The sequence below is a fragment of the Chlorocebus sabaeus genome, chromosome 19, assembly GCF_047675955.1.
Source record: "Chlorocebus sabaeus isolate Y175 chromosome 19, mChlSab1.0.hap1, whole genome shotgun sequence".
NCBI lineage: Eukaryota > Metazoa > Chordata > Mammalia > Primates > Cercopithecidae > Chlorocebus > Chlorocebus sabaeus.
The window spans coordinates 30,325,730-30,352,928 of record NC_132922.1 but is presented as its reverse complement, the minus strand read 5'-3'; the positions used below and the strand labels follow the sequence as shown (position 1 = coordinate 30,352,928).

The window sequence follows — 27,199 nt, the reverse complement described above, 5'->3', positions numbered from 1 at the left end:
CTCCTGTAGGCAGAGCCAAGCAGCACAACACACAGAGGTCTTGGTTTTGTAGAGAAACTTTAATTGCAAACAGCTTGAAAGCAGCCATGGTGGGGGTGGCAGGAGAGAGTCCACCGCACCCTCCCCTCGCTATTCTTCACCTTCTTCAGCCTCCGCTTCCACGGAATCCACGCCCACCTCTTCATAATCCCCCAGAGCTGCCGGGTCCTTGTGAGCCTCAGAGGACTCCCCCTCCGCCATGCCTTCCCCCATGTGCCAGTGCACCAAGGCCTGCCTGGCATACATGACATCAAACTTATGGTCCACGCAGGCCCAGGCCTTGGTGATGGCTGTGATGTTGCTTAGCATGCACATGGCCCATTGCAACTTGGCCAGGTTTCCCCCAGGGAACAACGTCAGGGGCTGGTAGTTAATGCCCACCTGCCAGAGAAGGGGAAGAAAGCAGTCCATGAAGCTTGTAACAAACCTAGAAATGGTGGCTACTCTTCCTCACACAGATGACACGCTGTAGGTGACCAGGAGAATGCTTAGTTCACCCCACAAACCTCACTAAGCCCTTCTCTGTGCCAGGCAGGGTGACGGTTCCAGACAAGGAATAAAGAGAACGGAGCCTTGAGGTGGCCACCCTGGCAGGGTCCCAAGCTGCCCGAAGGGCTGTGTCCTAGCAACTGTGACATGTGATAGGTGCCCAGGTGAAGACTGTCTTCCCTCTGAAAATGTACCCTGCCTGTCCTCTTTATAGATTATTTACTCCAGAGGGTTTTACAAGGTAGGAATGAAATTCCGTAGCTAAACTTTTTCCACCCAGATAGATTCTGAGTACACAACTGTGATACCACGGGGAAGGTCACACCCCATGCTGTCCCACCAAACAAGCCGCTGTGAAATATGCAAAGGTGACAGGTCAAAGATCACTTGAATGAAGCTACCGCAGCAGCAAGAGTAGTCCGTGTGCTTGCTTGAGTAGGAAGTGACATTCCAAGGTGGGACCCAAAAGGGAAACATTCCAAGTTTCAGAACTTGGGAATGACACGTCCTGAGTGGTGCATGGGGTCAACTAGAGCAGGCATCAACAAACCCGTTCTAAAAACGACAAGATCATACAAATTCTAGGCCTTACAGGCACATGGGCTGTGTCACACCGACCCCACTCTGAGGCTGGACAGCAAAATCGATCTGCAATGAAGGGGTGTGGCGACTGTCGTCAGACAAAACCTTACTTACAAAATTAGGTGGCTAGTCCAGCAGCCATGCTAACCCATGAAGGAGAGGAAGAGAAGCCCAGAGTAGGAATTCCCAGTCAGAGCTGACTGCAGTGGTCTCCCCAGAGGCAGTGGGTGTCTGAGCCAGAGGAGGCAGGGAAAGCAAAGCAGAGGACGCGCAGGTCCAACAGAGGAAGAAGTGACAGGATTTAGTCACCGACTCCTGGAAAAGCTGAAAGGGGACCACAAGCTTTCTTCCATGTGTCAGTGGAAGGTGGGGAAAGATTGTCTGTCTGAGGCAAACACAGGCCAAAACTACTAGGCTTCCCAAAAGAGACATAAAGATGGTGCTGTTTTCATCACAAAAAGATTCTTGGCCGGGCGCGGTGGCTCAAGCCTCTAATCCCAGCACTTTGGGAGGCCGAGACGGGCGAATCAGGAAGTCAGGAGATCAAGACCATCCTGGCTAACACGGTGAAACCCCGTCTCTACTAAAAAATACAAAAAAAAAAAAACTAGCTGGGCGAGGTGGTGGGTGCCTGTAGTCCCAGCCACTGGGGAGGCTGAGGCAGGAGAATGGCGTAAAAATACCCAGGAGGCGGAGCTTACAGTGAGCTGAGATCCGGTCACTGCACTCCAGCCTGGGCAACAGAGCGAGACTCCGTCTCAAAAAAAAAAAAAAAAAGATTCTTGATAGTGTCTCTTTAAATCAAACACTCCAAAGGACATTTACATTGGATATAATTTCGACAGACAAACATTCTGACTGTGCCTTCACGGTCAACAACAAAGCCACCTATGACATATGTCAGCACAACGTGGACGTACTTACATGAAGTAGGACTTAGTGAGAGCAGTTTACAACGATGCCCAAGTTAAAATACATACACCATCCACATGATTCCCCAAAATGCCCATAAAATTTCTACTAAGTTCAACCTGTCTTTTCCACACAAATTCTGCTATCCAAGCAAGGGGCACCAAAATCCTCCAAAAAATACCTTATTCTTAAAAACACACAAAAAGTTCACCATAGATATATAGTGTGATGACTCACAAAGGAAGTTCAAAAGACACCACTGAATTAGTTATCACTCTGGTTCCCTGATTGATGCCCACGAGCCTAGCCCATGGAACAGGGGCAGTTGACAATTGCAGACAAGCAAAGGATGCGGGCCTTCACGGGCAGCATTATTCTGCAGGTCTGCTGCTTCCTGATGGCACAAGGACTCCCCATCACCCAGTCCTACCTTACATCCAGTCGGACACCAACCCACAAACTGGTTGGTGCACTTGCTCTCAATGGTGACGACAGCCGCAGACATCTTTGGAGACCACATCCCCCCGTACAACATGCAGCAGGCCATGTACTTGCCGTGGCGAGGATCACAGCGACCATCTGATTGGCTGGCTCGAAGCAAGCATTGGTGATCTCGGCCACGGACAGCTGCTCGTGGTAGGCCTTCTTGGCTGAGATGACCGAGGCGTAGGTGGCCGGGGGAGGTGGATATGGGGGTACGGCACCAGGTTGGTTTGGAGTTCTGTCAGATCCACATTCAGGGTCCCATCGAATCACAGGGAGGCCGTGATGGAGGACACAAGCTGCCCAATCAGATGACTGAGTTTGGTGTATGTGGGACACTCGATGTCCAGGTTGCACCAACATGTCATAGGTGGCTTTGCCGTCGACCATGAAGGCACAGTCAGAATGTTCCAGGGTCATGTAGGTGGTCAGGATGGAGTTGTAGGGCTCCATCACGTCTGTGGAGACCTGGGGCGCTGGGGAAATGGCAAATTCTAGCTTGGACTTCTTCCCGTAGTCCACCGAGAGCCACTCCATGAGCAGAGACATGAACCCAGAGCCACTGCCGCCCCCAAAGCTGTGGAAGATGAGGAAGCCCTGCAGTCCCGTGCACAGATCCGCCTGAGAGAAACCAGACAGCGTGAGCCAATGCCCGTGGGAGCCACACCGCCAACCTCCACCAAGCCAGGGCCACTTCTCTTTGCCTCTGAGAGTTGATATGGATTCAGACCATCCATAATGAACGCGCATCACACTTTGAAGCAAAGAAAAGCAGACAACACAGATCTATGCACAAATCACTACACGCACTTCATAGTAAGACATTACAGATTCAGTCAGACTCAAGATGCTACTCTAAGTGTTGCGAAAATGACCTTCCCTTCACCATCCAAGGCCTGTTCTCCCGTGCAGGACAATGTCCACATGAAGCCGTCTCTTCTTACCAGTTTGCGGATCCGGTCCAGGACCAGGTCTCCTTGCCGATGGCGTAATGGCCTCTGGAGTAATTACTGGCTGCATCTTCCTTCTCAGTGATCAGCTGCTCCGGGTGGAAGAGCTCCCTGTAGGTCCCTGTGTACACTTCATCTACAAAGAGAACACATGTGCTGTGAGGCTTTAAGCCCTGCTGTACACCAAGGTGGACACGTTCTAGGACTGTTCACTTCTACAAAGTACATGCTGTTCAAAGTACATGAGCTACATGTTGTAGGTCAACAGTGGCAGTGTCTGGTAGAAAATGTCTCTGTGTGGGGCCGGGCCTGGTGGCTCACGCCTATAATCCCAGCACCATAGGAGGCCGAGGCAGGAGGAATAAAAAGTCAGAAGATCGAGAGGTCAACATAGGGAAACCCCGTCTCTACTAGCTCTTAAAAGGGTAGAATAACAAACTAAAATAGAAGGGAGAAGGTAAATAGAAGGGAGAAGGCTGAGTGAGGTACCTGACACCTGTAATCCCAGCACTTTGGAAAGCCAAGGTGGGAGGATTGCTGGGGCCCAGGAGTTCAAAGCTGCAGTGAGCTGTGATTGTGCCACTGTATTCCAGCCTGAGTGACAGAGCTCTTAAAAAAAAAAAAAAGTTTATTATTGCTACATTTAAGACCTTGGGCCCTGGAGCGGATATTCGTGTTGCTTTAAATATACACCATTAATTAGCAGCAGTTACAAAATGCTGTTTTATGTTAGTTTTTATGTTATTTTGTTTCATTTTATTTATTTATTTATTTGAGACAGAGTCTTGCTCAGTGGCAGGATCTCAGCTGACTGCAACCTCTGCCTCCCGGGTTCAAGCGATTCTCCTGTCTCAAGCTCCTGAGTAGCTGGAAAAGGCATGCGCCACTACACCAGGCTAATTTTTATATTTTTAGTAGAGACTGTGTTTCACCATGTTGGTCAGGCTGGTCTCGAGCTCCTGAACTTGTGATCCACCTTCCTCGACCTCCCAAAATGTTGGGATTACAGGCGTGAGCCACCGTGCCCAGCCTATTTTATTATTGAGATAGGGTCTCACTCCGTTGCCCAGGCTGGAGTGCAGTGGTGAGATCATGGCTCACTGCAGCCTTGAACCTCCTCAGGCTCAGGTGATCCTCCCACCTCAGCCTCTCATATAGCTGGGACTACAGGCGTGTGCCACCATGCCCAGTTGATTTTTTGTATCTTTGGTAGATACAGGGCTTCGCCATGTTGTCAGGGTTGGTCTCAAACCCCTGGACTCACGTGACCTGCCTGCTTCAGCCTCCCAAAGTGCCGGGATTGCAGGTGTGAACCACTGCACCTGGCCAGAGATGCTGTTTTTATGAGAAAAGAAGAGGCAGTTCCTAAGTGGTTTACCAAGAATTGCTCTTTTTAAAAAAATTGAGATGGGTTTCACTGAGGCTGGTCTTCAACTCCTGGCCTCAGACAATTCTATTACTTCAGCTTCCCTGGCCACAAGAATTTATATTAAAACAACATAAGCTATTGGTTGTCTATACATTATTCTTTGTATCATAAATTCCAGAAACAGGAAGATAATGGGTTAAGCTAGTCAGGAATAAAATGCCTTTAAACAATTGCCCCTTGGGCATGGATGCAAAACATGTTACTGAAGTCCCATATTCATTTCTTTTTCTTTTCATTGTTACATTATAATTTTGTTTTTTGTTTTGGTTTGGTTTTTTGGGGTTTTTGTTCGTTTGTTTGTTTTGAGACAGAGTCTTGCTCTGTCGTCCAGGCTGGAGTGCAGTGGCATAATTTTGGTTCACTGCAACCTCCACCTCCTGGGCTTAAGCGATTCTCCTGCCTCAGCCTCCCAAGTAGCTGGGATTACAGGCATGCACCATCATACCTGGCTAATTTTTGTATTTTTAGAAAAGACAGGGTTTTACCATGTTGGCCAGGCTAGAACTCCTGACCTCAAGTGATTCGCCCACTTCAGCCTCCCAAAGAGCTGGATTACAGGAATGAGCCACTGCACCCAGCATATTATTATTATTATTTTGAGACAGGGTCTTGCTGTGTACCCAGGCTGGAATGCACGGGTATGGTCATAGCTCACTGCAGCCTCAACCTTCTGACTCGGACCACAGGTGTGTGCCACCATATCCAGCTTTTTTTTTTTTTTTTTAAGTTTTTGAAGAGAAAAGGATCTCCTGATGTTGTCCAGGCTGGTCTCAAAACTCCTGGACTAAAGTGATGTTCCCACCTTGGCCTCACCTTGGCCTCCTGAGTCTGGGATTACAGGCATGAGCCACCACACCCTGCCTGAAGTCCCATATTCACGTCTCTGGGCCTGATAAATTCTGCATACCTCACTAAAGAAGAAAGAAGGGACATATCCCTGCTCAGGAAAATGCCAAGTTGGGACTCAATACTCATTTTGAAGGACTTTGGAACAATTATTTGATTCTTCCTTTTTTTCTTTCTTAGACAGGATCTCACTATGTTGCTCAAACTGGGCTCAAATTCCCAGCCTCAAATGATCCTCCTGCCTCAGGGTGCCTTATAGGCTAGGCCTACAGGCAAGCATGCATCACCACGCCCAGTTTGATCCTTCCAGTCTTTTTTTTTTTTTTTTTTTTCCAAAACAGGTTCTCACTCTCTCAACTAGGCTGGAGTGCAGTGGTGCCATCATGGCTCACTGCAGCATCAAACTCCCAGGTTCGAGTGATCCTCCCACCTCAGCATCCCAGGTAGCTGGAACGACAGGCACATGCCACCATGCCCAGCTAATTTTTTTAAACGTTTTCTGTAGAACCGGGGGTCTCATCATGCTGCCCAGGCTGGTCTGGAACTCCTGGCTTCAAGTGACACTCCCATCTCAGCCTCCCAAATTTCTGGGATTACAAGCATGTGCCAGCGCGCTAAGCCTGATTCTTCCTTTTTTTTTTTTTTTTTTTTGAGACCGAGTCTTGCTCTGTCACCCAGACTGGAGTGCAGTGGCGTGAGCTCAGCTCAGTGCAACCTCCGCCTTCTGTGTTCAAGCAATTCTCCTGCCTCAGCCTCCCGAGTGGTTAGGACTATAGGCACCCACCACCACACTCAGCTAATTTTTGTATTTTTAGTAGAGACGGGGTTTCACCATGTTGGTCAGACTGGTCTTAAACTCCTGACCTCAAGTGATCTGCCCACCTCAGCCTCCCAAAGTGCTGGGATTACAGGCGTGAGTCACCATGCCCAGCCTGATTCATTCATTCTTTTTTTTTTTTTTTTTTTTTTGAGACAGAGTTTCGCTCTTTTTGCCCAGGCTGGAGTGCAATGGCGCGATCTCAGCTCACCACAACCTCCGCCTCCCAGGTTCAAGCGATTCTCCTGCCTCAGCCTCCCGAGTAGCTGGGATTACAGGTGCCCGCCACCACCCTGGCTAATTTTGTATTTTTAGTAGAGACGGGGTTTCTCCATGTTGGTCAGGCTGGTCTTGAACTCCCGACCTCAGGTGATCCACCTGCCTCGGCCTCCCAAAGTGCTGGGGTTACAGGCGTGAGCCACCGCGCCTGGCCATTCATTCTTAAAGATAGTCTTTACTTTCTTGAATATCCACTGTGTATTCACTTCTGGAAAACCACAGGAGGAGACATGCAGGCTTACCCCTAGCTCATCACTGGAATGCAGCACCCCATTCTGGCCTCTCCCCAGAGGGTGGTCAAGCAGACCCTTAACTTTCCCTCCTGAGAAGACAGCAGAGAAGAGAGAAGCAGCTCCTCCAGTGGGATGAGACACATGAGGTCCGGAGTTGGGCCTTTTCTGTGGGCTTTGGGGACCTGTGAACAGTGCGATCAGGTCTGCCCTTAGAAGGGTGCTTTGGCGCAAGGAGGAGAGGCAGGGAGGGAGTTCTGCAGAGGGCCACGGAAACCAGAGGAGGCCACTGCCCCCACTGCCCCTTCTCCCCAGGAGGGTAAATCATTCTGTATTAGTCAACTCCAGGTGCCATGAAAAAAATACCATCGACAGAGCAGCTTAAACAACAGACATTTATTTTCTCACAGCTCTGGAGGCTAGAATTCCCAGAGGCCTCTCTTCCCGGCTTGCACGCAGCCACCTTCTCACCATGTCCTCCCACAGGGTGGGGGGAGATAGCACCCAAGCTCTCTGGTCTCTTATAAGGACGCTAATCCTGTTGGATCAAGGCCCATCCTTACGCCCTCACTTAATCTTCATCATCTCCTTATAGGCCCTTGCCCCAAATACAGTCACACTGGGGACTAGAGCTTCAGCATCTAATATTGAGGGGGACACCATTCAGTCCACAGCCCTCCCCTTCCTCAGGGCTCCAACCACATCGTGCACAGAACTCAGCTGTAGCCTGCATCACACGGTGCTCTTCAGTAGAGGTATGCATTGCGCAGTGACTAGGATACATTCTCAGAAATGCATCATCAGGCGATTTTGTTGATGGGAGAACATCATAGAGTGTGCTTAGACCAGCCTAGAGAGTGGAGCCTACTGCACACCTAGGCCATATGGTACAGCATATTGCTCCTCGGCTACAGACCTGTACAGTAAGGATTTGTGTATCTAAACACAGAAAAGCTATGGAAAAAATATGGTATTAGGGCCGGGCACGGTGGCTCAAGCCTCTAATCCCAGCACTTTGGGAGGCCGAGACAGGCGGATCACGAGGTCAGAAGATCGAGACCATCCTGGCTAACACGGTGAAACCCCGCCTCTACTAAAAAATACAAAAAACTAGCCGGGCAAGGTGGCGGGCGCCTGTAGTCCCAGCTACTCGGGAGGCTGAGGCAAGAGAATGGCGGGAACCCGGGAGGCAGAGCTTGCAGTGAGCTGAGATCTGGCCATTGCACTCCAGCCTGGGCGACAGAGCGAGACTCTGTCTCAAAAAAAAAAAAAAAAAATATGGTATTAGAATCTTAGGGGACCACTGTTGTATATGCTGTCTGTCGTTGACCAAAACATTATGATATGCCACGTGACTGCCGTATTTGTTTTTCTGATTATAAAAATAACACATGTTCCCAGTAGAAAGTGTGGAAAATTGCCGGGCGCGGTGGCTCACGCCTGTAATCCCAGCACTTTGGGAGGCTGAGGCAGGTAGATCACAAGGTCAGGAGATCAAGACCATCCTGGCTAACACGGTGAAACCCCATCTCTACTAAAAATACAAAAAATTAGCCAGGCGTGGTGGTGAGTGCCTGTAGTCCCAGCTACTCTGGGAGGCTGAGGCAGGAGAATGGCGTGAACCCGGGAGGCAGAGCTTGCAGTGAGCCGAGATCGCGCCACTGCACTCCAGCCTGGGCGAAAAAACGAGACTCTGCCTCAAAAAAAAAAAAAAGTATGGAAAATCTAAAAACAAAAAGAACATAAAATCATCCAAAAACCCGCAGCCTACAGATAAACATTATTAATATTTCAGTTGGGCTTTTTTGGTCTTTTTTTCTTGTGTGTATATATTCATACTTTCATTTATTTATTTATTTATTTTGAGACAGAGTCTCACTCTGTCACCCAGGCTCAAGTGCAGTGACACAATTTCAGCTCACTGCAACCTCCACCTCCCAGGTTCAAGTGATTCTTGTGCCTCAGCCTCCAGAGTAGCTGCATCATATTTATACTTTTTTAATGCCACTAGGCTTAACCAGTATGATAATTTTTGCAACAGCTTTCTTGAGATGTAATTCACATACCACATAAATAACCCATTTAAAATGTAAAATTGAGTGTTTTTTAGCATATGCATAGAGTTGCACATCACCACAATCAATTTTAGAACATTTTTATCACCCCCCTGCAAAGAAATTCATATCCTTTAGCTGTCAACCTCCAATCCCTCTATTTCTCTACGTCTAGGCAACTTATCATCTACTGTCTGTCTCTACAGATTTGCGTACTCCGGATGTTTCATATAAATGCAATCACGCAACATGTGGGCTTGTGACTGGTTTCTTTCATTTAGCATCATGTTTCCCAGTTTCATCCATTTTTAGCATGTTTCAGTACTTTTCCTTCTTTTCGAAACAGTTTTATTGAGATGTCATTCACAGGCCATACTGTTCATTCCTTTAAAGTATATATAATTCAATTGCCTTTAGACTATGCAGTTATGTAGCCATCACCACAATACATTTTTAGAACATTTTTATCACCTCCAATTCCTTTTTATTGCCAAATAATATTCCATTGTATGGATATACCACATTGTATTTATCCACTGGTGGGCATTTTTACTCTTAGAATATTATAAATAATGTTGCACAAGTTCTTGCAGGGACATATGTTTTCATTTCTTGTAAGTACCTAGGAATGGAATTAATGGGCTATACAGTAATTATATGATTAAGCTTTTGAGGAACTGTCAGATAAGCCATGTGATCGACTGATTTTAAAGACAGGGTCTTATTGTATTGCCCCAGAAGGTCTCCAACTCCTGAGCTCGAGCAATCCTCCTACCTCAGCCTCTGAATGGCTGGGACTACAGGCACGCACCACCGCACCCAGCTGCCATGTGAGTTTTTCTTCCCAATTTTCTCGGTTAACATTAATCATGTATATTTTCACGAATTGTTAAGTGTCCTTTGAGTGTGTGGCTTTTAACATTTGCAGAGTTCCAAATTTTAGTTGGCCAATCCCCTGTTATTGGGGACATTTCCGATTTTCATCATGATAAACAGCATTTCCATGGGCTTTTTTTTTTTTTTTTTTTTTTTAAGACAGATTTGTGCTCTTATTGCCCAGGCTGGAGTGCAATGGTGAGAACTGCAACCTCCACCTCCAGGATTCAAGCGATTCTCCTGCCTCAGCCTCCTGAGTAGTGGGGATTACAGGTGTGTGCCATCACGCCTGGCTAATTTTGTATTTTTAGTAGAGCTGGGGTTTCACCATGTTGGTCAAGCTGGTCTCGAACTCCTGACCTCAATGATCCACCCTCCTTGGCCTCCCAAAGTGCTAGGATTACAGGTGTGAACCACTGTGCCCAGCCCCATGAGCATCTTTAGGCACCAATCTTTTATTTAGGCATCTCTGGTTATTTCTCTAGAGCACATTAGTCAAATAATTGTATCAAAGGGCACAGGCAGTTTTGAGGCTCTCAGTGCATAATGATAAATTGCCTTCCAAAAAGGCTGTGCTCGTTTGCACTCTCAAAAGCACAGTGTGCACCCCTCCTTATATTTTAATAGTTTCCTGAGGTCACCAGAACATGAACATGGGGAGGGCAGGGGACATCTTGGATACCACGCCCAGCTCAATGTGCAGTACTGAGTAGAGGTTTGTGTGACATGAATGAGTGAGAGCACATGAAAGCCCAGATGAGTGCAGGGTCCGTGGGGCACCGCGGAGGGTACAGGTGTGTGAGCACCGTGAAGACCAGCTCCACAGGACTTAGCACGCTGCTGACATGGGGACTCAGTGCAGACACAAGTGGTAACAAGGCCTCGTGAGTCAAAGAGCTTCTCACCCTGGAGGTCAGAGCAACTGACTGGAGATGAGGAAGCCGCACTCCAAGGTCACTTAGGGACAGACGCTGGCAGGGCTGGTCTGAAGACTGGCAGCAACTCCTTTTTATACTCCACTCTGCAAGCACCAGTCTTTATGCAGAGCTCTGGAAGAATTCCCCTCACTGAGCTAGCAAGGCCATCAAACTCCGCGTTCACCTGGATATCCTGAGGAGACACCCATTACAAGGATGAACTTTGTTACTATCTGAGAACTTGACCATTTTTCACTCACACACACAAGGTCTCAGAGAAGCTCCTTCGGGCGGCTTCTCCCCTGTGGATGACAATCTCATACCCGCAAACTAGTAAGATCCAGGAGAGAAGGGGACAATGGGGGACGTTTAAAGTCCTGCTGTATTTATTTATTTAGAAATGGGATCGTACTCTGTCACCAGGCTGGAGTGCAGTGGCTCAATCATAGCTCACTTCATCCCTGAGCTCCTGGACTCAAGCTATCCTCTTGTTTAAGCCTCTAGAATAGCGGGGACTACAGGTGCCCACCACCATGCCTGGCTATGCTGTGTTTCCAGATCCAGGGGTTGGTTACATAGACACCTATACCGTTTGTGAAAATTCTCCAAGCTCTATGCTTAATCTTTGTGCATTTTTCAGCATAAATGTTGTTCCTCAATTTAAAAACCAAGGGGTTGTTAGAACAGAACTGGCACTGATTGAGTCCTTCTCTGTGCAAGGCCTTTCCCTCAGGTCTGTCATCTCAGCTTAAGTTCATGATGGCCTTGGGGGGTAGACGTTAGCCCCATTTTACAAAAACACAAGTCTGAGCCCAGGTAAAGATTTTCCTTGAACTATAAGTCTTCAAAACTATTTCCCTCAAAGCCCAGAATAAAATGTGGGCTAGTCAGATTATACTAGTGATAACAGATAACAACAGTTAAGGAACAGAAAATAGAATATTCGATTCAGGCTAATTGTTTTTCTTCGTGTTTTTGTTTTGTTTGTTTGTTTGTTTGTTTTTGAGATGGAGTCTCGCTCTGTCACCCAGGTTGGAGTGCAATGGCACGGTCTCGGCTCACTGCAACCTCTGCTTTCTGGTTCAAGCGATTCTCCTGCCTCAGCCTCCTGAGTAGCTAAGGTTACAGGGGGTCACCACCACATCCAGCTAATTTTTCTTTTTCTTTTTTTTTTTTTTTTTTGAGGCGGAGTCTCGCTCTGTCACCCAGGCTGGAGTGCAGTGGCGGCGATCTCGGCTCACTGCAAGCTCCGCCTCCCAAGTTGCCGCCATTCTCCTGCCTCAGCCTCCTGAATAGCTGGGACTACAGGCGCCTGCCACTGCGCCCGGCTAATTTTTTGTATTTTTAGTAGAGACGGGGTTTCACCGTGGTCTCGATCTCCTGACCCTGTGATCTGCCCGCCTCAGCCTCCCAAAGTGCTGGGATTACAGGCATGAGCCACCGCGCCCGGCCGCTAATTTTTCTTCTTTCTTTTACAACACAGGGTTTCACTCTTGTTACCCTGGCTCTTGTTAGAATCTCGGCTCACTGCAACCTCCGCTTCCTGGGTTCAAGTGATTTTCCTGCCTCAGCCTCCTGAGTAGCTGGGATTACAAGTGCATACCACTATGCCTGGTTAATTTTTGTATTTTTAGTAGACACAGCATTTCACCATGTTGGCCAGACTGATCTCGAACTCCTGACCTCAGGTGATCTCCCTGCCTCAGCCTCCCAAAGTTCTGGGATTACAGGCGTGAGCCACCAACTCTGGCCAAATTTTTGTATTATTAGTAAAGACAGGTTTTGCCATGTTGGCCAGGGTGGTCTTGAACTCCTGACCTCAGGTGATCCACCTGCCTTGGCCTCCCGAGGTCCTGGGATTATAGGCTTAAACCATCATGCCCAGCCCAGGCTAGTTATTGATTGATTGTTTGTGATTCTTTGACTCAGAATCTTGTCCAGGATCCCACACTGATAGACACAGGATTTGGTCCTAAGCCTGAACTGATTCCAAAGCCCATGGCATTCCCATGACACTAGGGGCTTCTGATAATGAACATACATTGTGTCAAATAAGTATATATTTGGGTAGGATAATGCCATATGTCATTCTATTTCTTTTAGAATGACAGATCCAGTGCTGACAGGAATTCTCAGAGCAGCAGGCATATGGTTAAGGCAAGAACAGGCCGTTAGAAGGAAACGGTAAGGATGTTTGACATCGGTTGTCCCAAACCTGAATAACTGAAACTACACACACACATTTCTGGAAAGGCTTTGACTCAAGTCTGCATTGAAAAAAATCAGGGTTAGAATCAGCACTGATTTGTAACTCAACTTTTTTTTTTTTTTTTTTTTTTTTTTTTTTTGAGACGGAGTCTGGCTCTGTCGCCCAGGCTGGAGTGTGGTGGCCGGATCTCAGCTCACTGCAAGCTCCGCCTCCCGGGTTTAAGCCATTCTCCTGCCTCAGCCTCCGGAGTAGCTGGGACTACAGGCGCCCACCACCTCGCCCGGCTAGTTTTTTGTACTTTTTAGTAGAGACGGGGTTTCATCATGTTAGCCAGGATGGTCTCGATCTCCTGACCTCGTGATCCGCCCATCTCAGCCTCCCAAAGTGCTGGGATTACAGGCTTGAGCCACCGCGCCCGGCCTCAACTTTTTTGTTTCCTTCTTTTTTATATATATTTTTTGAGACAGAGTCTGGCTCTGTTGCCCAGGCTGGAGTACAGTGGCACAATCATAGCTCACTGAAGCCACAAACTCCCGGGATCAAGTGATCCTCCTGCTTCAGTCTTCTGAGTATCTGAAACTACGGGTATGTGACACATGCCTGGCTAATTTTTTAAAAAGCTTTTTGTAGAGATGGGGATCTTGCTGTGTTGCCCAGGAGAGTCTTGAACTCTGGGCTTCAAGGGATCCTCCCACCTCAGCCTCCCAACGTGCTGAGATTATAGGTGTGAGCCACCTCACCTGGCACTTTTTCTACATTAAAAATCAAAATTTGCCAGGCTCAATGGCTCATGTCTGTAATCCCAGCACTTGGGAGGCCAAGGTGGTTGGATCACCTGAGGTCAGGAGTTCAAGACCAGCCTGGCCAACCTGGTGAAACCCCATCTCTACTAAAAAAAAAAAAATTAAGGCAGGCATGGTGGCACACACCTGTAATCCCAGCTACTTGGGAGGCTGAGGCAGGAGAATTGCCTGAACCTGGGAGCCAGAAGTTGCAGAGAGTTGAGATAGCACCACTCCACTCCAGCCTGGGTGACAGAGTGAGACTCCGTCTCAAAAAAAAAAAAAAAAAAAAAAAAAAAATTGACCCAAGACATGCTTGAGTTCAGAAGTTTGAAACCAGCCTGGACAACACAGCAAGCCCCCATCTCTAAAAAAATCAGCCAGGTATGGTGACCTGTGCCTGTACTTCCAGCTAGTTGACAAGCTTAGACAGGAGGACCACTTGAGCCAAGGAATTTGAGACTGCAGTGAGCTATGATCACACCACTGCACTGCAGCTGGGTGATAGAGTGAGCCCCTGACTCAAAAAAAGGGGCAGAATTGAATGAAAAGGGATCCTAATCTCTCTGACAGCCACTCAAGTGAACCTTCCAGCACCACAGTCCACCTGCAGATAGTCGGGGGAGGGGCAGAGGGCAGCCTTGCAGATGCAACTGCAGATCTAAACCTCAGTGGATAGGGAGCATCGTGCCCAGACCTCCACTTATCCTCTCTCGGCCAATGAAGAACCCAGGCAGGGGCCCCAGGCAAGATCCCGCAGAACCACCAGTCCAGAGGGGGCAGAGCCGAGTGGCACCGTGCCTGCAGTCAGGTCCCTATTGCAACTCTGCCTCTGCCACGCCGTGTGTCTGGGCAGGGCTCTTGATTTCTCTAACCCTCACTTTCTTCTTCTAAAATGATGATACCTCATAGGGCTGTTGGGAGGATCAGAAACGAGGTTTATAAAGTGCTCTTACTGAGAAATCCAGCAGTTCCAGGGCAGAGGCTGGATTGTCCTGGACAGACTTGAGGAGGCCAAAGCAGCCTTCACTTCGCATGGGATTCCTGGACACCTAAGAAACACGCACACAAAGCTGCGAGAAGCCGGGTCTGGGGAGGCCAGAGAGCAACGTGAAAGGGAAGGAGGGGCTCCTCATCTCTGAGGACACAGTTACTATGGCCACACTGTCTCAGCTCAGAAGGTGTCTCCATCAGACAATCAGACAGAATGCTTTGGTGAGGCTGCTGGGCCAGAGAAGAGAGGAAGGGAGAGGCCTCTGACTGATACAGACACACAAGACACACTCTTGCCTTTAAGAACTTGCCTGCTGGGGAGAGGGAAGGGAAAGGAAGCATCATGAAATGTGGTGTGATCAGCGCAGAGTGTGCACCAGCTCCCCTGGGAGGGAAAGGCTGGGAGGGGAGGTGTATCTGGGTAGGGCTCACATGAGCTTCCCAGGTGAGGTGGCTGGAGCTGGACATTTCAGCAAGAACAGCAGAGGAACAAAGGCAGGGGTGAAACATAGTACCGTGTGTGTGTGTGTGTGTGTGTGTGTGTGTGTACTCCGAGCTTGGGGTGAGAGCACTGAACTTGGAAGAGAGGGGTTGGCAGAGCCCAGATCCTCCATGACATGCTATGTTACTTTTTTTTTTTTAGACAGAGTCATGCTCTGTCGCCCAGTCTGGAGTGCAGTGGTGAGATCTCAGCTTGCTGCAACCTCCGCCTGCTGGGTTCAAAGGATCCTCCTGCCTCAGCCTCCAGAGTAGCTGGGATTATAGGTGTGTGCCACCATATCTGGCTAATTTTTTTGCGTTTTCAGTAGAGACAGGGTTTCACCATGTTGGTCAGTCTGGGCTCAAACTCCTGACCTCAGGCGCCTGCTTCAGCCTCCTGAAGTTCTGGGACTATTGGCATGAGCCACCACACCCAGTTCCCCGTGACAAAATGCACTCGAAGCTTGGGTTTCTCCAGAGGGGATAAAACTCCAACAACTTTCAGGCAGGGCATGTTTCTGGTTTAGAAAGGTCACTGAGTAGCAGGTGGGAAGGAAGGACTGTAGCCAGGAATGCTGCAAGTTCACAGAAGCTGAGAGGAGAAGTCTGAAGAGGGAGGAGTCAGCAGGGTGAGCCCCTGCAGAGGGTGGGAGGGAGGGTGTGGAAAAGGGAGGGGCAAGCAGGCTCTGGGCCCCAGCTGGTGACTTGGGAAGAAGGAGCCCCCCACCAGGAGGCGGCCCTTAGAGGGGGGTGATGCATTCAGGTTGGACTCTCACATTCCCACACGACTTTGGGACATTTAGAGGACTGTCTAGGAGGTGACTGGAAACGCAGGTCTATGGTTCAGAGAGGTCCGGGTTCCTGTGGGGCAGGGAGCAGGGGAGGAGAGCTATGGGAGAAGCCCAGGGAAGGCTGGGGTGGGGAGCTGAGGGCCAACAGAGCTGGGTGTCCATACCCAGCTGGCAATACTGTCCCCCAGCATGTACCTGCTGTGGGCACAGTGGTCCCCTAGGGACCTGCTCCCCACTCGCCTCCCTCCTGTGTCTGTCTTCTGCTCTCTGTCCTGCTCAGCACTCCCTCCCCACCTGCAAACCCAGGGGAAGGACCCCAGCTGGAAACACCAGGCCTCAGGTCGGCCTGAGCAGTGGCCAATGCAACACCTGGGTGGGGCCTGGGTCCCAGCAAGGCCAGAGGAAAGACAGGGGAGAAGATGAGGGAGACACAAGGGGTGCCCAGCCACCTTCAGCAGAGCAGCACCCCAGCCCACAGAGGAGGAAGGGCAGCAAGAGGATGTGGGAGAGAAGCTAGGAGGGAGGAAGGGGAGAAGAGGAGGGCCAGGCCCCAGATGCAGGGTGAGTGGCAAGGGAGCGAGCCAGCCTGTGTGCACCTGCCCGCTGCCCCTGGGTGGGGGCTGTGGGGGAGGGATCTGTGTGGACTGGTACAGGGCAGGTCTGTGCTGGGGTCTCAGTCATCAGGCTAGCACTCACTACAAGAATCCTCAGCGTCTGGTTGACCCGGAGACCCAGGCCCAGGCTCAGGGCTCCCATCGCAGAGATGCGGTTGTTGCTGCAACAAAGACAACAGACACATGCCTTGTGCAACCTTCCAAGCAGCCGTGCAGAGCCCACTGCCCCAGGGTGCCCACTGGAGTTGCCATTGCAGCCACCAGGTTGGGTCTCTCATTCCAGCCCTCCACTCACACCGCAGGAATCCTGGACAGGTCAACAGGTAAAAGGTGGAGATGACACCGTTCAGAGAGATCACGCAGCAAACACGCCTAAAGCGTCCCTGTCCTGGTGGACACCAGTTGCCACTCCCTGGCCCTCTGAGCTCTGCAAGTGCTCCCACGTGTTCTGCCCGAGCTGGCATCTCATGCCTATCACCATGACAACGCCTGTTCCAGAAAATCACCTAGCTTCTGTCCAAGGCCTCTCCTCCTCCTGCTGTTCCCAGACTCCAGGCCTCAGCACCACCCTGGACCACTTTGTCTCCGGAGCCAGTCCCACTTCCCTTTCACTTCTCAGACCCCAGCTCTGGCTGCACCTCCATTTTCAGCCTCTGTGGCTGCTCCTAGTCTTAGCTCCTCCCATGGGGAGGAAAGTTGGGCAGGATTGAGTGGGGCCTTTTTGCCCACAGGGAGCTGCCCCTGGGAAGGGTCTCAGCCACAGCAGCCCATGACCTCCCTGGCCTCTGGCCCATGACCTCCCTGGCATCCGCCTCTTTTCTTCCTTCTGGGCTTGTGCCTCCTGGCTAGGCTGGGACACTGCCTGGCCTGGAGGAGCCCCTCACACAGGGCATGCTCCAGTAGCCACGTGCTGAGCAAAACAGGCACTGGGGCCCACTTGTCAGGGTCCTGCCTTGCCCCATCCGGACTAGGCTCATTTTTCTCCCTCTGTTGCTCAGGCTGCAATGCAGCAACATGATGACAGCTCACTGCAGCCTGAACTCCTGAATCCTAGGCTCAAGCAAACCTCCTGCCTCAGCCTCCCAAGTACCAGGAATGATAGGTGTATGCCACCGGAAATGGACAATTTTTAGATTTTGCATAGAAATGGAGTCATGCTATGTTGCCTAGCCTGGTCTCAAAATCCTGTCCTTAATGGATCCTCCCACCTCAGCCTTCCGAAGTGCTAGGATTACAGGTGTGAGCCACAGAACCTGGCCTTGGCTCATCTTCTGCAAGGGAGGAAAGCTTGCATGGAGCACCCGCCATGCACCAGGCTCTGCGGGAGATGCTTTATACACACCGTGTGCAATTCGCGGCCATCCACCTGTGCTGTAGGAATCACAGGTCTCTATGTAACAGTGATGAACTCCCCATGACTGTAATTCCAGCACTTTGGGAGGCTGAGGCAGGAAGACTGCTTCAGCCCAAGAGTTCAAGGCCAGCAGGAGACTGTCTCTACAAAAAAGAAAAAATTAGCCAGGCTTGGTGACATACTCCTGTGGTCCTAGCTACTTAGGAGGCTGAGGTGGCGGGATTGCTTGAGCCTGGAAGGTCAAGGCTGCAGTGAGCCATGATCACATCACTGCACTCTAGCCTGGGCAGTAAAGCAAGGTGCTGTTTTAAATCAATACATAAAATTATAAACTCCAGCAATAAGGATGACAGAGCTGCTCTGGGACTGTGGCTCAAGTCCTGTCACGGGTAGACTGTGTGGATCAGCAGAAAGATCATGGAGCCCACGATTCCTGGGGTGTGCCCCCGGGGATCCTCACCTCATGTTGAGTTCCTCCAACACATTGTTGGCCTTGAGAGCCTCACCCACCGCAGAAGCTCCAGGATCCCCAAAGCCATTGTATGAGATGTCTAGGACTTTCAGGAAGATGTTTGCCTAGAATACCGAAGAGTGAAGTCATGGGACCCCGTCTGACAGTGGAGCAAGCCAGGGTACCACAGCCTCAGAGACCAGGAGTCCTGAGGGGCAAAGATAAGGGATAAAGGGCAGAAGGGGAGAGGCTCCAAGGAAGGGTCAGGAAAGTCCCATGCAGGGCCCCTGGTGGCTACAGCTTGGATGATGGCAGTCAACAGAGCCCAGTGGCCCAGAGCACAACAGGAAAGGACCGGTGTAGATGTGAATGGCCCTCAGAGAGACTGGGAGGGATGTGTGCAGAGCAGCAGCAGGCCCCAGAAACATTGAATGGACTCCACACCCACTCAATGGCTCTGGAGGGCAGGGATCCCAAGATCCAGTGAAGAGCTGTTGGATGAAACCTGCCCAGGGTACTGTGATGGGAAGAACAGTAGGTGCTCTGGCAAGACAGAATGTGACATGCCACCTTGTGGGGCAGGACCCCAAGGTCAGCCCCTGCATCAGGGCAAGACAGCAGCTGCCATGGCCTGAGGAGGACCCCACAGGGTATCTGGCACCAGGGACATTGCAGACACCTTGTACCACCCTAGCACCAGCTTGAGCCGCCCATTCCTGAGCCCTATGAGCCACACATGGAAGGGAACAGTGGGTGTTTGAGAGGCTGTGCTGGCATCCAAGGGTGCAAGGTCTCATCTCAGGAAACCACCTGCCTATGCCCAACGGTGAGCGTGTGTCACCAGACCGCACGGATGTCCCTTCCCAGCTGGGTGTCTGTGGTGTCTGGGGAAGGTGCAAGACATTCAGCAGTGACCCTTCAGGAAATGATATGACAGTGAGCACAGCATATTGTGGTCACTAAGTGAAGCCAGGAAAATTAAAATCACCTAAAGAAACAGTCTTTAAGCTCTGCTTAAAAGATCCAAGGTTCAGCCGGGGGCGGTGGCTCACGCCTGTAATCCCAGCACTTTGGGAGGCCGAGGAGGGTGGATCACAAGGTCAGGAGTTAGAGACCATCCTGGCTAACACGGTGAAACCCATCTCTACTAAAAATACGAAAAACTAGCCGGGCGTGATGGTGGGTGCTTGTACTCCCAGCTACTCAGGAGGCTGAGGCAGGAGAATGGCGTGAACCCGGGAAGCAGAGCTTGCAGTGAGCCGAGATCGTGCCACTGCACTCCAGCCTGGGCAACAGAGCCAGACTCTGTCTCAAAAAAAAAAAAAAAAAAAGATCCAAGGTTCATTTCCGAAGAGCTGCAGAGACAGGGAGCTGGCCTCTGTGAGACAGGTCTCAGCAGATAGGTTGCAGGGCTGACTAGGTGGGGGCTTCATACCTCCAGTCCCCTGGCAAATGCCACAGCTCCTGGGCCTCGGAGGTGATTCCAGCTCACGTTAAGTTCGGTGAGTCCAGTGTTTTCTGCCAGGGCTGGTCCGAGTGTCTCCCCTTCAGAAACACCAAGAGAGACCTTCTGACTCACTCTCTTCACTCCTTCAAAAGATCGCACTGATGCCCACTGTGTGCTGAGCCTCTGCTGGGCAGGAGGGTCACAGACATGAAACTAACATGGGCCTGCCATGCCCTTAAGGAACTCACATTTCATGGGGGAAATACAAATACAAACGTATGGGATGTGAGCTATTCATTTAGACTGCCAAGGGGGAGGCATGGGAAGAGAGTGGTGGCTAACCTGTCTTGCGGACAGTCAGGAAAGAGGACAGAGGAGATAACTCAGGACTGAGGAATTCCTGACGGGCTTGTGCATACACAGTGGGGAGGAGACACAGGAAAGTGCAAATGGCAGAGGCACCTGTGGAAATGCATGCAGGCTTGGAGCTGGGGCTGGGGAAGGGGAGGGGGAAGCCAGTGAGGTGAGGAAGGAGTAACAGGCACTTGAGAGATGCTAAGGGGCCTTGAGTGCCAAGCTAAGGGGCTTAGGCAGCACATACAAGCGGCAAGGAGTCAGGGAGGGCCTTAAGAAGCAACGAGGCTGGACTAGCATTTCAGCAAGTGGCAGGTGTCCCGGATAGACTGGGCTGGGTGAGGGCAGAGGCAAGAGGCTGGGGGACCACGTAGAAGGCTGGTGCCATAGGGTAGGCACGAGGTGACTGGGCTACAGCTGTGATACAGAGGAGATGGGGGTGGTAGAGAAAGGAAGGTGAAAGCCAGGCAGTGGTGTGTGCCTGTGGTCCCAGTGACTCAGGAGGCTGAGGCAGGAGGATTTCTTGAGGCTAGGAGTTCAAGACCAGCCTGGACAAAAAAGCGAGACCTGGAGATGAAGGCGGAGCAATATGGCCAAACAGAACCCTCCAGCAGTCATCCCACAACCCTCACAGGAACACCAAAGCAAACATGTGGGGAAAAGAAAGAGAGATCAGACTGTTACTGTGCCTATGTAGAAAGAAGTAGACATAAGAAACTCCATTTTGTTCTGTACTAAGAGAAATTCTTCGGCCTTGAGATGCTGTTAATCTGTAACCCTAGCCCCAACCCTGTGCTTGCAGAGATATGTGTTGTGTTGATTCAAGGTTTAATGGATTTAGGGCTGTGCAGGATGTGCTTTGTTAAAAAAGGGCTTGAAGGCAGTATGCTTGTTAAAAGTCATCACCATTCTCTAATGTCAGGTACCCAGGGACACAATACACTGCGAAGGCCACAGGGACCTCTGCCTACGAAAGCCAGGTGTTGTCCAAGGTTTTCCCCCATGCGATAGCCTGAGATATGGCCTCCTGGGAAGGGAAAGACCTGACCTTAAAGGGTCTGTGCCTCTTTGCAGTTGAGATAAGAGGAAGGCATCATCTGTCCCCTGCTCTTCCCTGGGAATAGAATGTCTCAGTGTAAAACCCAATTGTTTGTTCTATTTACTGAGATAGGAGAAAACTGCCTTAGGGCCAGAGGTGAGCTGTGCTAGCGGCAATACTGCTCTGTAATGCACCGAGATGTTTGTGTACTCGCACATCAAAGCACAGCACCTTTCCTTAAACTGATTTATCACACAAACATCTTTGCTCACATTTGCTGACCCTCTCCCCACCATTACCCTATTGTCCTGCCACATTCCCCTCTCTGAGATGGTAGAGATAATGATCAATAAATACTGAAGAAACTCAGAGACCAGTGCCAGTGGGCAGGCAGTGATCCTCCCTATGCTGAGCGCAGGTCCCCTGGGCCCACTGTTCTTTCTCTATTCTTTGTCTCTGTGTCTTATTTCTTTCCTCAGTCTCTCTTCCCACCTGAAGAGAAACACCCACAGGTGTGGAGGGGCTGGCCCCCTTCACGAACATTTATACACCTAAGAAAGCACCTGCATAAGACCCAGAAACCAGTTGCACATCACAGTACCTGCTTTTAACATCGTAACAGGGAAACAGGCACTAAAGAGGAAAGAAAGATAGTCTTTTTGTTGTTGTTAAGACACGGTCTCACTCTGTTGCCCAACCTGGAGTGCAGTGGACAATCATGGCTCACTGCAGCCTTGGCGTCTTGGGCTCAAGCGATTCTCCTACCTCAGCCTCCTGATTGAGACTACGGGCACAGGCCACCGCTTGGGGCTTTTTTTTTTTTTTTTTTTTTTGAGACGGAGTCTCGCTCTGTCACCCAGGACTAATTTTTTAAATTATTTGTTTTCACCACTGGGGCTCCCTATGTTGCCCAGTTTGGTTTTGAACTCCTGGCCTCAAGCAATCTTTGCCCCTCAACCTCCCAAAGTGTTGTTGGCATTACAGATAGCCACAGTGCCCTGCCAAGCCTCACTTTTAATTTCACTGTCTTCTTGCAATAATTTTCTTAGAGGGCAAACTGGTTCTCTGGCAGTTACATGCCAGGGCCAATTCTCACAGGCCAAGGCTGATGTCACCCCACTTGCTCTAAGCTGCTTGAGACAGAGAAGTGCTTCTGAAAAGACAATTCTCGGCCAGGCACGGTGGCTCATGACTAATCCCAGCACTTTAGGAGCCTGAGGCAGGAGGATCACAAGGTCAGGGGTTCGAGACCAGCCTGACCAACATGGTGAAACCCCATCTCTACTGAAAATACAAAAATTGATCGGGTATAGTCACACGCGCCTGTAATCCCAGCTACTCAGGAGGCAGGAGAATTGCTTGAACATGGGAGGTGGAGGTTGCAGTGAGCAGAGATCACACCATTGCACTCCAGCCTAGGTGACACAGTGAGACTCCACTCCGTCTCAAAGTAAAAAAAAAACGGTTTTTGTGCTTTTGAAAATGTTCCTGGGGCAACCATTAAAATGCAGATTCACTGGCATTCCCCTAAGAGTTTGGTTCAGCAGGTCCAGAGTCAGCATCTGCATGCCTAACCCAGGGTCCCAGGTGATCCTTACTATTATTGGACCATTTGAGGAGAGGCAGGTGGAAGTGCATATTCCTGGCAAAGCAGATAGCTCCTGCATATGCTCAGGGGCATGACAGTGATGAGATCAAGGAATCCCAACCATGTCTTCTATCTCACCTGGAACAAAATCTTCACCCTTTTTGCCACAGCCTGTAGCCCTGCAGCCCCCTCTGCCCTCTCCACCCCACAGCCTGGCCACGCTTCCCTGGCTCCCTAGCCTAGTCACACTGCTCTCTGCCAGTCTGGGGAACAGGCCCGCATGCTCACGGCTCCTCTGCTTGAAATGCTCTCCCTCTGATCTTGCCAAGGCTGACTCCTTCCCACTCTGCACATTTCAGCTTAAATGTCACCTCACAGAGGCCTCCCCAGCCACCTCTTTAAAGCAGGGGGTCCCCATTCTTCTCCAGAAGCAGAAACTATTTGTTTCTTCTGAGAATGATGTTGTCAACATTGTTCCTTGAGGCCAGGAACTTGGTTTTGTTCAAGGTGGATCTCTGGTGGCTAAGTCAGTGCGCAGCACATACAGCAGTGGGCAATGAGATATTTGTGGAAGGAATGAAGAGTTCCATGTGGCTGGAGTGGAAGAGGAGTGGGGCAAGGTGGGGTGTGGAGAGCAGGCACCAGAGCACATGCTCCCCGGCAATGTGCAGTAAGGTCCTGCCAACCCCCACCCACCCCTGCCCCAGGAAGCTGAGCTTTTATGGTCCATGGTGCCCTGGGCAGGCGTTACCTGCTTGCTCATTCAGCTGGTTATAGCTCAGATCCAGGGACTTCAGGTCTGTGTGGGCCAGCAGGAGTTCAGCAAGGTACTGGGCCGCCTGCTCCTCCAGGCCATTCCCTGACAGCTGTATCTTCTGCACAGCCCGGTTGATGGTGAAAGCAGCACAGAGGGCCTGGGCTCCTGCCACTCCCAGCTGGTTCTCCGACAGGTCCACAGCTGGGGGACGGAACCACTTCTCAGTCAGTGGGACACAAAGCCAGGCACCTCCCCCGACCTCCCTCTTCTGCCATCCCCCAAACCTCCAGGTCTGAGGCAGAAGGGGCCTTATAGGGGAACTGTCCCGGGGTTGGATGGTGGCTCTGGCTCCCAATGGCTGGGTCCCCTCTGCCCCGACCTCCCTCTCCCTGTGTGCCCATGAGCTTCTGTGTCAAGCGGTTAAAACTGCCTACCTCCTGGTACTGTAGAGACTGCTGTGGTGGGGGACAGCCACCCCATCAATGACTGTGTCTGGCAGTGATATCACCACCCACTTCAGAAGCCCTCACGGCCCCATTGCCAGGATTGGCAATAATAGCCCAGGTGGCCATGCATGGAGCACTTACATGGGTCACACGCTCTGCTGACCACTTCAGGAGCGCGTTTCACTTCATGCTCACCACAGCCCCAAGCCCATAAGATACTGTGGCGGCCATTTCACAGATCAGAAACTGAAGCTCAGAGAGGTTAAGCTGCTTGTCCAGGTATCCAGCTCTTCGGTGGCAGAACTGGCATTTGGCCCTAGCCGCATCAAACTCCCACATTGCCTACCTGCTTCTTACAATGCCCAACCCCCACCTCTCTGTGTGGAAGGACTCTCCCAACCTGCATTCAGGTATTGGGAGTCTACCATGTGCCAGGTGAAGAGGGGGATGCTGGCCAGCAAGAGAGGAGGGGGGTGGGGTGGGGTGGGTGAGGAAGGGAAGGGACTTGTATCCAGCATTGACTGCACAGCAGAGGGTCTAACTCCACCCCACATGCCCCCTCCTGTGATGAGGCCCCTCCTCTATCCACCAGCAACACCAGCAGGCCCCAGGTGACATGGCCCAGCTTTCAGGGGTGGAGGCACATCCCTGAGGATAGGGAGGACTGACACCTGCCCACCTGCCCCAGGCCCAGCACCTACCACGGATGCTGCTGCTTTTGCTCAGGGCACCTGCCAGGGCCTCTGCACCCGCCCCACAGAGCCCATTGTCTCGAAGGTCCAGCCGCTTGACATATGGATTGGAGCTCAACGAGGAAGCCAGAGCCCGGGCGCCCTGGGACAGACAGAGCAAACACACTGGCCACTATCCTGGCTCATGCTCCAGGGCTCAGCCCGCTCCACGTCCTCCAGCTGGAAAGCCCTCCCCTTCCCACCTGTTTTAAGTGACACCTGCTTCTCCTTTTAGGCTCTGTGAAGGTCTCCTCCCACCCCCAGCTCTCCCTGACCCCCCAGCGGGTTAGGAGTCTGCAGGTTCCCCAGCCCTTAACGCCACCTGTCACAGCCTCAACCCCATCTGTCTCCCAGATGTGGAGGGTGGGGCATGCCTGGCACAGGCAGAAGCTGGGGAGTGTAGGGGACAGACTCTCCCTGTAAGCCTGGATAGCGTCCCTCCAGTGGTACCTGGGGCCCCAGGCCACGGTGTCGGAGGTTCAGCTCTTGGGTGCTCCCTTGGCGCAGAAAGCAGGAGACGGGCACAACGCTATGGGCCCGGCAAGACCTCAGGTACAGTGTGTCCCTGACCAGTTCTCCAAGCCCATGGGTGCCTGGTAGGAGACAGGGGGACGAATGTGGACCCCTGCACAGCTACAGCCACCTGTGTCCTCCCCTGCCCTGTGTCACTACCTGGCCTATGTTTTGCCTCTAGAAGCACTGCTTCCTGTGCTCCTTGGGACCACTGCTCCCATAAGACAGATGAGGACATCAAGGCTCAGGCAACGCAAATCTTTTCCTTAAAGTCATACAGCTATGAAAAGAAAGTTGGACAACCTAGGCAACATAGCCAGACAATTTTTTTTTTTTTCGAGACAGAGTCTTGCTGTCACCTAGGCTGGAATGCAGTGGCACGATCTCGGCTCACTGCAACCTCTGCCTCAAAGGTTCAAGCAATTCTCCTGCCTCAGCCTCTCAAGTAGCTGGGATTACAGGCGCCTGCCACCACACCGGGCTAATTTTTTGTATTTTCACTAGAGACGGGGTTTCACCATGTTGGCCAGGCTGGTCTCAAACTCCTGACCTCAGGTGATCCACTTGCCTGGGACTCCCAAAGTGCTGTGATTACAGGCATGAGCCACCGCGCCAAGCCAAAAAATTTATTAAATTAGCCAGACGAGGTGGTGCCCTGTAGTCCCAGCTACTCAGGAGGCTGAGGCAGAAGGCTCACTAGAGTGCAGAGTTCAAGGCTCCAGTGAGCTATTATCCTGCCACTGCACTGAAGCCTGGGTGACAGAGCAAGACCCTGGCTCTAATAAATAAATAATTTATTTATATATTTGTTTATTAATAAATATGAGCCCAGGCAATCCAATGTTGTTGGTTGCGGTAGAAGCCGTGGCTGGCCTGCGCTGAGCGTCCCACAGCTAGTGGTGGTAGCTAATCCTGCCAGAGTCAGACCTCTGCCTGCCTGATGCCAAACTGCATGTGTGTCTTTTAACCTGCATTGCAGACCACAAATGTTTTGTAAACATTTTACGGGAGAAAAAACCGAAATGGTTCTAAATTCTATACCTCCATTAGCTTAGTTTTTCCTGTGGATTGGGAAAACCCAGCTGATTCCATTTCAGGACACAGGAAAACCCGGCTTTTATTCCATTTCAGGGCGGGACAGCCCTTGGTGCACAGTCTGGCGGGATTTTGCATTTTAACCTGATGCTTCTAGGAGCAATGAAGGGAGGGCAGGGGGCGGGAGGCGCCCCTCAGACGGGTACGTTCCCTGCTGGACACGGGTCTCCTGCCCCCTTAGCCCCAGCCCGCCTCCCCCGACCCCTGCGGGAAAAGACCCCAAAAGGGGAGGAGTCGAGCCTGCCCCCTCCCCCGAGCACCTTCCGTCTCCCGGTCGGAGTCCCAATCGGCCTCGGCACCCTGCACGGCCTCGGGGACCCCTGAAAGACGCCCACAGGCCGCCATAGCCTCCTCTTCTGTCTGCTCTTCATCCTCCCCAGACCTCTCGCAGGAACCCCTCATGGTTACGACCCTCTCGCAGTCTCAGACACTGAGGCGGGGACAGCTTAGCGTCCCACCCAGAGCGCGGCCCAGGATTGTGGGCGGAGTCTGCGGCTGCGCTGACCAACCGAATGTGCCGTCCAGCGACAGGCGCCCCCCACAGCCAATAGCGAGGCGCTCTCCCGCGGCGGTCGCCCTGGCAACCAGGTGTTGTTAGTTGCCGTAGAAACTGTGGGGGGGCCTGTTTTGAGACTCCTCGCCCAGGCTGATA

At 51.1% G+C, this 27,199-nt stretch overlaps 1 protein-coding gene and 1 pseudogene across 4 annotated transcripts; both read right to left on the bottom strand.

Annotated features, from left to right (window-relative positions):
• Positions 1-40: 40 nt before the first annotated feature.
• LOC103247154 (tubulin alpha-3 chain-like) lies at positions 41-7,819 on the bottom strand (annotated as a pseudogene).
• Positions 3,484-27,191, bottom strand: LRRC74B (leucine rich repeat containing 74B). Of its 4 annotated transcripts, XM_073006987.1 has the most exons (10): positions 26,808-27,156; positions 25,390-25,532; positions 24,910-25,042; positions 23,757-23,963; positions 20,013-20,122; positions 18,587-18,702; positions 16,855-16,933; positions 14,851-14,946; positions 10,892-11,096; positions 3,484-3,591 (listed from the first exon to the last, which is right to left on the bottom strand). In XM_073006987.1, the coding sequence occupies exons 1-9, from the start codon at positions 26,947-26,949 to the stop codon at positions 10,941-10,943; spliced, it is 1,182 nt and encodes a 393-aa protein (XP_072863088.1). In that variant the 5' UTR covers positions 26,950-27,156; the 3' UTR covers positions 3,484-3,591; positions 10,892-10,940. The 4 variants fall into 4 exon arrangements, with proteins under 4 accessions (XP_072863088.1, XP_072863089.1, XP_072863091.1 ...); XM_073006988.1 differs by lacking the exon at positions 3,484-3,591 and having other exon boundaries at positions 7,438-11,096; positions 26,808-27,155; XM_073006990.1 differs by lacking the exons at positions 3,484-3,591; positions 10,892-11,096 and adding an exon at positions 18,115-18,269 and having other exon boundaries at positions 14,852-14,946; positions 26,808-27,167.
• Between the last annotated feature and the right edge of the window lie 8 nt (positions 27,192-27,199).